The sequence below is a fragment of the Sinocyclocheilus anshuiensis genome, unplaced genomic scaffold (assembly GCF_001515605.1).
Source record: "Sinocyclocheilus anshuiensis isolate Anshui unplaced genomic scaffold, SAMN03320099.WGS_v1.1 scaffold2229, whole genome shotgun sequence".
In the NCBI taxonomy this organism is placed as follows: Eukaryota; Metazoa; Chordata; class Actinopteri; order Cypriniformes; family Cyprinidae; genus Sinocyclocheilus; species Sinocyclocheilus anshuiensis.
Genome location: NW_015552799.1, coordinates 61,909 through 71,856, shown reverse-complemented (window position 1 = coordinate 71,856; position 9,948 = coordinate 61,909). Strand labels below are relative to the sequence as shown.

Below are 9,948 nucleotides of genomic sequence, written 5' to 3'. Positions count from 1 at the left end.
CAGTTGACGAATTACAGTTTAAGTCACTTCCGTGTTGGCTTCAAGAGAGAGAGTGGGAGGTTGCCGCTTGATACATTCACGTGATTTATAAAGAGAGGTGTTGCCACCATGTATGGTTCATTGGAGGCGTTTCCGAATGCAAATGACCATGAACGTGAACGAGCATGGTACTTACGCACATGTGGGATTATCAACAATGATTGCTTACTCGTGTGCGTAAGAACTGCATGTGCACGACACGTTTTTAAATCACAGGCAGGGGGACAATCTCAATAAGCTTCAAAGTTTGTTCCCTGCCCAGAGCCCCCTTAGTCGTGATAAAAATAAAACGCTGTTGGTTATATAAGAGGATAAATTCCAGATCATATCAAGCTTGTACAGTATCAGTATGCTGTTTCTAAGCTTCAAAAAACTTTATCACAGATACAGACAAATAAGCCATGTCTGATTGAAAGATACTCCAGAATAGGGATGTACTACTATGACAGTTCTGGCTTAAGTAGCTAAGTGGCTAAGTAGTTATGTAGGAGATAATGTACATCCAGCTGATTGTTATCACAGAATAAAACCCAACAGGGTAGTCTTGTCTCATTTTGCAAGAATAACCGGCTAGATATACATTATCTCATTTATTACACGGTATGTGTATGTGTATGTGTGTGTATGTATGTACAGTATCAGTATGCTGTTTCTAAGCTTCAAAAAACTTTATCACAGATACAGACAAATAAGCCATGTCTGATTGAAAGATACTCCAGAATAGGGATGTACTACTATGACAGTTCTGGCTTAAGTAGCTAAGTGGCTAAGTAGTTATGTAGGAGATAATGTACATCCAGCTGATTGTTATCACAGAATAAAACCCAACAGGGTAGTCTTGTCTCATTTTGCAAGAATAACCGGCTAGATATACATTATCTCATTTATTACACGGTATGTGTATGTGTATGTGTGTGTATGTATGTATGTATGTATGTATGTATGTATATATGTATGTATATATGTATATGTATATATATATTATACTTAACCCTCTGGTGCGCTTCGTCATTTTTGACTGATTTTTTAGAATTTTTTTACTTAATCGAAATGGTATGAAACCAAGTAAAGTTTTGGGACTTGATATGTGAACAAAAAATAAATAAACAAACAAATAAATAAAACAAATCATGGACATCATGGGCCTCAAAAAGGTTAAGTGGTCCTTAAAAAAAAATAGGGTAACACTTTACTTGAAGGGGTGTGCATAAGACTGACATGACACCTTCATAATCACGACATGACACATGTCATGAATATGAAGGAGATTTTATGCATGTTTATGACAACTGTCATTAAGTGTCATTCGCTCAGTTATGTCATTTTTTAATGCAAATATGACATTATTTGACCTAACCCTAACCTAACCCTACCCCTACCCTTACCCCTAACCATAGCCCATAACAAAGACATCTCAAACAATGTCATCTTTGCATTAAAAATTACATAACTGAGCGAATGACACTTAATGACAGTTGTCATAAACATGCATAAAAAACCTTCATATTCATGGCATGTGTCATGTCATGATTATGTAGGTGTCATGTCAGTCTTATGCACACCCCTTCAAGTAAAGTGTAACCAAAAATAGTAACACCTGTTCTCCTCACGGTCAAAAATGACTGCATTGAAACAAATGGGAAAGGAATTTCACCTAGTGGAAAAGGTACCCAAACATAATGTTACTGAAAGCAAATTTGAGATATTAACCTCAAATTTGGAACACAACTCATTTAGATTTATGGCTTTGATTTTACCACAGTTTTAGAGTAAAACATGTTTTGGAAAATATATTTCAAATATAATTTGAAGTAGTATTTTTGTGCTTTTTTCATAATAAACTAACCTATACAATATCTTAAATTAAATTTTTTTCCACTTTTTTTTTCTCTTTTTTTCACTTAAGCAATAATCTGCCGAGTGCCTTTAATAAAAAGAGACCAAACTTATATCTGTGCTACAACAGGGAAAAAAAATGGATTATAATTACTGCATAAATATAATTTAGTATATTAAAATCTCCTAATTCAATGGTTTTCTGTCCTGGGGACCCACCACTCTGCACATTTTGTATGCCTCCCTTATCTGACACGCTCAGCTGAACTCATGGGCTGCGTTCCACTCCACTTTTAGACATGCACTTGTGAACTTCCCTAAGCACTTCCCCTCGGGGAATCCCCGCTGCCATTTTGAAGTGCGTTCCACTTCGTGAAGACGGTGAATATGGGTCTAGGCTAAAACAAGGCTGAATTTGGGCTGTCAGTGAAAATGTAATAGACGTCTAATCATAGCCCAAGAATAGACTAGTTATCAATTAGACCGCTATTAAACGACTACATATATACGTCTAATAGACAACAAAATGGCAATCCATCCAAACAAATTAAATTTAAAATTAACCCTCTTGTTGGTTTACTTATTTTAACAAATAAAACAACCGACAGTGAACTTAAAGGAAATTATGAATTATTGGTTTTATTTCTTGTTTAAAATGCCTCCCAACTGCATTCCTCGAGTCCAACTCTGTTGCTGCCGGGAAGTTGGTCATCACAGCATCTGCCAAATAAGAGAAGAAAAAAAGCACAAGAAAAGCTTGACATTATTTTTTTACTTTAATTGCACTAATTGTGACAGGGAGTCATTCTCTTTTGCGCCGCTCCATAGACCACAATGCAACACGATTGTGACATCATCGCAGATCGCGTTTAATTTATCCCCACCTCAAACAACTATAATATATAATTTTATTTTTTTTTGTTACATTTATAACAGCCCAAACATACCTATATACATACAGAATGCTGCACCAAACAAATTCATACGGGAAAAATGTAAACAATAAACCAACTCCATAGCTGATTCTAAGTGATCAAGGGCGTAGGACGTTCCAGTTCAGCCCATTTCAATGGTTCCGCCAGAAGTGGGCACTCATGCAACGTAATCAATGATGTATATCCGAGTAAATGAGACGGAGGGAAGTTTGCGAGTGAAGGGCATAAAAAAAAATGGACTGGAACGCAGCTATGGAGCTCGCACCTAATGAACCAATGATCTCAATCAGGTGTGTTAAATAAGTGAGACATGCAAAATGTCCAGAGCCGTGGGTCCCAGGATCAGGATTGAAAACCTGTAACGAATTCAGTCCACTGAAGGCGAGTTGAAGTGAGAACCCAAGTGCAGTTTATTCAAACAAGGTGAAATCCAAACATCCAAACAATAAATGAAGACTAGAGACACAGACTTGACTTGACGAGGCATGAACAGGCTTGACTTGATGAGGCATGAACAGGCTTGACTTGACTTGAACAGACTTGACGAGGATGAAAACATGAACAAGAAACAAAACCCAAACCCCACATTACAAAACCACTGTCCTAATTTATATGCTAGCAAATGGCTTTTAGCCAAGACGACTGATCAAGTTCAAACTACTGTAGAGTCTGTGACTAAAACAATAGCGTCTCTATAGTGATAATCGCCTCTGAAGAAACCATGTCCTTCACTCTTATCAGTGTGCCAGGATTCCCATGGTAATGAAAAAGATTAGAATTTTGAACAGGCAAAAAATATGTGATTGTATTAAATATTTTTCAGCTATTCACATTAAAAAAAATCCTTATGCAATATGCATTCATCAATAACAACTACAAAAGTTATTCAAAAGTACGGGGAGCCTTGTGGGCTGCATGCTGTCCTTGAAGTTGTCCATATTTTTTTTGATTTTGTAGTTTACATATCCAACTGCGCATGGGTTGCCTTTCTGGAAGCACTTCAGAGAGGTTTTCATGCCAACCCTGTATTTTGTGTAATCATGCGGCAGTAACGAGCTCCAAAAGCAAAAGCATTCAGACCATCTATTATGACACTAACCCAGTAATCACATCCTTCTGTTGACATCCAGACTATGGCTCTATTACCAAACTCGCACAGGCGTACTCCCAACGGACTGTTCTATAAGCCCATTCATATATAATGTTTAATATCTCCACTGGGATGCCGACTCGGCTGGAGAGCAGGAAGAGTTCTTGGGCAATGGCTTTGGCGGTGGCTTTTCGGAGGGGCACTGCCTCAGGGTACTGGGTGGCATAGTCGACTATCACCAGGATATGTTCATGTCCCCGGGCAGACTTAGGCAACGTCCCCACAAGGTCCATCCCGATGCGCTCGAAGGGCACCTCGATGATGGGCAGTGGTATCAGCGGACTGGAGGGAGGCGTCCTGGGTGACGTCACTTGGCAGGTCGAGCAAGCTTGGCAGGACCGCTTCACTTCGGCCTCCAAGCCCGGCCAGTGGAAGCGGTCGCGGATCCGTTGGATGGTGTTCCCGGCTCCGAGATGCCCTGCCAAGGGATGCGAGTGGGCCAGCTCCAACACGGTCTCCGTCCTCGTGCGTGGCACCACCAGCAATAATTTCCTGCTCCGTCTCTCCTTGACGGGTGGCGAGGTGCTCAACTATTTGTTGCTGGCGGATGCTAACCTCGGTGAGCCGCTGGAGGATTTCGTCCATGGTGGGGGAGGAGCGCTCGCCTGTGACAGAATCCGGAGACAAAAAACAAGGAAAAAAGGTGAGGTGAAGAAGATCGCTTGTCGGTGATACTTCACTGATTTGTCCGCATTCTCCACCAGTGTAACGGGGTGAAGAATCACACGACAAGTAATCTCAATCAATACCCCGGAGGGTGGATTTATTGGGGTGATGGGTGTTAGTGAAAAAGGTCCAGGTAGGTGCTCCGGTGCCGTGAGTGCTCTCTTCCGTCTTCCCAGTGAAGAGGGTCCGTGCAGTGCTCCTGTGGGGCTGGTCGGTCACATGCTGCTTTCTGTGGGAAAAGTGAGAGGGCGAGTTAGTGCTCAGTCTCATGGAGGAATCTCCCAGATGGTAGGGCTTGCGTGGCTTATGTAGCCGCCGCCTGATGAGGTGCAGCTGTGACCAATCAGCCTGTGATGATGATGGCCAGGTGCTCCTCACTTGTTTCCAGGGCGACGCTGATGAAGCTTCGGGACGCTCATCACAATATATATACACACACACAGACACACACACACATTATATGTATGTGTATGTGTGTGTGTATCAATCAATCAACATATTCAACAACTGAGTCATAAACAGAACAAATTTCACATACATTTGACAAACAGAAATGGAATAAAGGAGAAAATGGAGTCCCTAAACAAAGCGGGGGTCATGGATCTCAAAATGAACGAAATGATGTTAAAATGTGCTTGAAATGTTCAGAAAGTACTCATACTCGAACAACAATTAAAATTAGCAGAGCTATGCAATTTTTGTTTGCATAAATAAAATAACATTAAAAATGGTCAGATTTTAAACAACAAAAAATATTGTTTGGGTGACTTCTAACATGTTTTCTACTAACGTGTAGGCTATTACATGTTAAAATAAAGTTTTGACAAAAGAGAAGTGTTATTCCTCACAATTCAGCCTTTAATTCATTAACCAATTTAGCAACCAAACTGCTAAATTAAAGGTATTTTATCTGCTTCATAAACAGTTCTACATAGGCTACCTCATTATCCGAAGTGTTGAGACACAAATGGCAGACAGGCTGAATGAAAATGTAAATCCACTGTCTGACAGCAAACAATGAAGAGAGTCATTTCCCCTAATGCATTCATAGAAATCAAGCGTAGCGTTAGTTATGGCAGGTCACGTTAGTCAAACTCGCATCAGCTGACTCTCAGCTGATCCCCATCAACCTATGGGAATACGACACCTATCTAAGCATTCATATATAAGGTCCCGCAGTAGTATCAGCAGTTTTCGCATTGCTCAATAGCTAATTACCCTCCTTCATCCCCAACTCCTCCTCTGTCAGTCAGGATTCAGCCTTCTGATTCTCCTTTGAATCAGACTAATTCTAAAATGTGTACATAACATTATTGAACTTTAACGATATCTGCATACATTTATGTTGGTTCTGTTCTGTTTACCCTGGGGGGGTTATCGCTGCTCTCCCTGCTCTCATCCATGCTAGGCTGCATGGATGCGCAGAGAGTTCTTGCCCAGAACGGAACCATACCGCCAATCCAAACTGTATGCTAATTGTCAATCATCTTTGACGATAGTGGTCCTGACAGAATTAATTCTTTCATACATTCTTTCGGATAATTTCTCTCAGCACTCTGCCTTCATTCATGCTTTCACACAAAATGAAACCTGTGCCTGCGTGGGACTGTTACTAACTTTGCTTGACTCTGAGCATTATTTACTGCAAGTTTTTGAAATCTCAATAATCAAATACTGTTTTAATGATAATTAAAATCTGAAATGGTAACACTAACCGTCGGGACTTTTTTAATCATGGTTTATCATCAACCTGATATGGTTTGTGCTTCCTCCAAACATCCTCTCAGTATAAACTTTCTCTTCTCCAGATTCCTTTAGCGTCACAGTACCCTCCAGTCCTGTTCTCGTGGTGCGTGGAGCCACGGCACTTCTTCCCTGTGAGTTTGAACCAAACTCTAACGCTTTGGTGATCACATGGCAACGGGAGGAAGACGCTCGGGTGGTCCACAGCTTCTACTACGAGAGAGACCAGCTCGAACGACAAAGCTCCGATTATTTCAACCGGACAAAGTTAAATCACGAGGAATTTACTAAAGGAAATGCATCCCTGAGTATAGCCAGTTTTGGACTGAAGGATGCCGGGAAATACTTGTGCATAGTGAGCAACAGCAAGGGATCTGACAGAGGAGTGGTGCATTTGGTTTACACAGGTACAGCAGTGGTATTTTAATATAGTATCACTGAGATACTATTGTAGTTTTTATTAATAGATTTTATTTTTAAAGGGGTCATATGATGCCATTTCAAGTTTTCCTTTCTCTTTTGGTCTTCCAAAAGAGGACACAACTAGAAATCAGTGGTTAAGTTGTATTTACAACACTGTTCCAGAACAGTTCAACCCAAATATTCAGATGCGTGCAGCGCATTTTACGGAGGACGAGGACTGTTTCCTGGGAGAGTATAGCCTACAATGCCGGTGTTCCGGTGAATTCAGTTCCCCTGTTTCCCCTTCGGCGCGCATGCTGACCCTATACAGTCTATGATGCTGACAAATAATGCTGACTCACAGCCTATAAGTGCGTTTTCATATTTAAGGCATCACAGTATGGTAAGGGGAGTAACATTTCCGTCACACGCTTGAGGAATTCAGCCAATCACAACACACTGGATAGCTGGCCAATGAGAGCACACCTCGCTTTTCAGACGGATGAGCTTTGTAAAAATCGATGTGTTTCAGAAAGGCGGGACATAGAGGAGAAACAATAATGTACAGTATGTGGAAAATAATGTGTTTTTTGAACCGTAAACCGCATAAACACATTTCATTACACCAAATACACCAAATAATGTTCTTTTTTACCAACGTCATATGAACCCTTTAAATATATATTTAATTTTTTATATTTTATATTAATTTTATATTTTCATATATTTGTTTCATTTTAATTGTATTTTGTGTTTTTATTTTATTTTTTTTAAATGTCTGTATTTTTATAATTTTTATGTCAGTTTTAGTTATTCTAGTACATTGTTAGACTAAATGAAAAAAAAAATGTTGCTTTTTTAAATTTTTTATTTCAAGGAACAATGTTTTTTTTTTTTTTCACTTTAACCCTGCCAAACATTAGTCAAAAGTCGAGTTAAAGCAATATTGTTACTCATGTTATTACAAACCTGTATGTTGTAATGTTTTTGGTGCAACACAAAATGAGAAATGGGAACTGAGAATACCTTCTTTGTAATATTACAGACACTAATATCAATTTATTAATTTTTTTCCTTTGTTTGCATTGAAACAAGTCTTGTACTCTGTACAAATGCATATACCAAGTCATATGGATTCATATTCTGTCGTTTAATTTTGACTTCTAATAGTTTGATGTGAGAGATGATCTGGTAAATCATTGTGTATGTCTTGTGTCGTCAGCCTTCTATTCCGAGCCGAGGTTAAGCATCCTTCTCAAATCCACCGATGTGACTGTCCAGTATGAGACGGAGGGCTACCCGAGGCCAGAGGTCATGTGGCTGGGGTCAGGAGGTCAGAATCTCACTGACCACCTAGAGGTTTCGTCTGCATCAGACGGAGGACTGTTCTACTTAAAAAGCAGCTACATAGCCCAGAGTCCAGCGTTCAATGTCACATTTACTCTAAAAAACCCTGCTGTGCATCAGAAGCTACAGAGGCATGTTAACGTCAGCTATGGTAAGCACTGCTTTCTGGGATAAGATTGTATTTGATTGTATTTCATCAATGATTTAATTAGATTTTATCGTTACCCAGCTGCTGTTACAATCATGAATTTTACACATCGAAAAAAAGTTTTTGAGTCCACATGATTTTTTAAAAAGTTTTTGAAAGAAGTCTCTTATGCTCACCAAAGCTGCAATTATTTGATTTAAAATACAGAAAAAACAGTAATATTACTGGAAGATTATTAGTTGTGAAACATTATTATAATTTAAATTAACTGTTTTCTATTTGAATATATTTTAAAATGTTAAAATAAACTGATTTGCTACTTAAGAAACAGTTCTAATTATCCTCAATGTTGAAAACGGTTGAGATACTTCATATTTTTGTGGAAACCAATATAAAAAAATGTTTCAGGATTCTTTGATGAATTGAGAGTTCAAAAGAACAACATACATTTATTTGAAATAGAAATCTCTTGTAACATTGTAAATGTTGTAACTTAAACCAGCATACAAAAGCAAAACCTCACATGGAGTAAACATCATCATACAGTTGTGGTACACCAAGAAGGAATGTCATGATTAAATGTGAGTACTTCAAAACTCAATAAATTCCCATTGGAATTACTGCGAAATAAACAAGTCTGATTATCTCCTTAAAGAAACAGTTCACCCAGAAATAAAAAATTCTGTCATTTGCTAACGCTTATATCATTCAGAAACCCAAATTACATTCTCAATAACCAAAAGCCTGAGCAACAAGTATGTTTACAATAATACTCAAAAGCTTTGATCAACAGCACTAAAAATAGCTTAGCCAAACAACCAGAACGTTCCAATGATAAACATAATTTGCTAAACAGCAGTGGCATGAGGTTTCTCCCGATTTCTTCCTGTTCAACAAAATAGATCTTGTCAAGCAGTTGGCTACACAAAAAAGTAAACCCAGCGCTGGGTAAATATTGGACAGAACACATGCTGGGTTATTTTGACCCAGCTGCTTGGGTTAAAGCACACACAGAATTACTAGAGGCAACAGCAATAATCAAAAGATTAACTTTTTTAATAAGCAAGCACACCCATGGGGGAAAAAACAACAAAACAAATGGAATTTATTTGGGTTAATATCGCATAGTTTACAATATTTCATTTAAACTCGTTTATCAAGAATTTTAGAAATAAAAAAATGTAACATTTAAAAGTAACATTTGAATTCAAGTGTATTCAACCGTTTTCTGTTATCCCTTTTAACCAAAATAGTGTTGATTCTTGAGCCGGTGTGTCACCGAAATCTGAGCCGTTTGGCGGGGGAACTGCGAACCTCAGACCGCCGCCTCGCATTTCACTTGATCTGAAAGATGCCATGACTGACTCCATAACCTGCATAAACAAACAGTACTGAGATTAAAGAACATATTATTATCAAAATAAATTAAGTCCAGTATTATGATGAATAATAGTCGTGGGAAGCAGGTGGGGGAGTGAATGTACAGCAATCTCTCTTCCACCCTTAATACCACTGAGGTGAGACCTTTGAGCAAGGCACCGAACCCCCAACTGCTCCCCGGACGTCACAGCTAAAAATAGCTGCCCACTGCTCCATGTGTGTGTGTGTCTCAAGCGGCAACCTTCCGCTCTCTCTCGTGAAGCCAACAAGGAAGTGACTTAAACTGTAATTCATCAACTGGC

At 39.0% G+C, this 9,948-nt stretch overlaps 1 protein-coding gene across 1 annotated transcript in view; it reads left to right on the top strand.

Moving 5' to 3' along the window:
• LOC107667948 (CD276 antigen homolog) overlaps positions 1 to 9,948 on the top strand; it is a 31,425-nt gene that overhangs the window by 16,142 nt on the left and 5,335 nt on the right. Inside the window, exons 2-3 of the mRNA XM_016459678.1 lie at positions 6,435 to 6,776; positions 7,994 to 8,269. Of these exons, the coding sequence (XP_016315164.1) occupies positions 6,435 to 6,776; positions 7,994 to 8,269 (618 nt within the window). The remainder of the gene's footprint in view (positions 1 to 6,434; positions 6,777 to 7,993; positions 8,270 to 9,948) is intronic.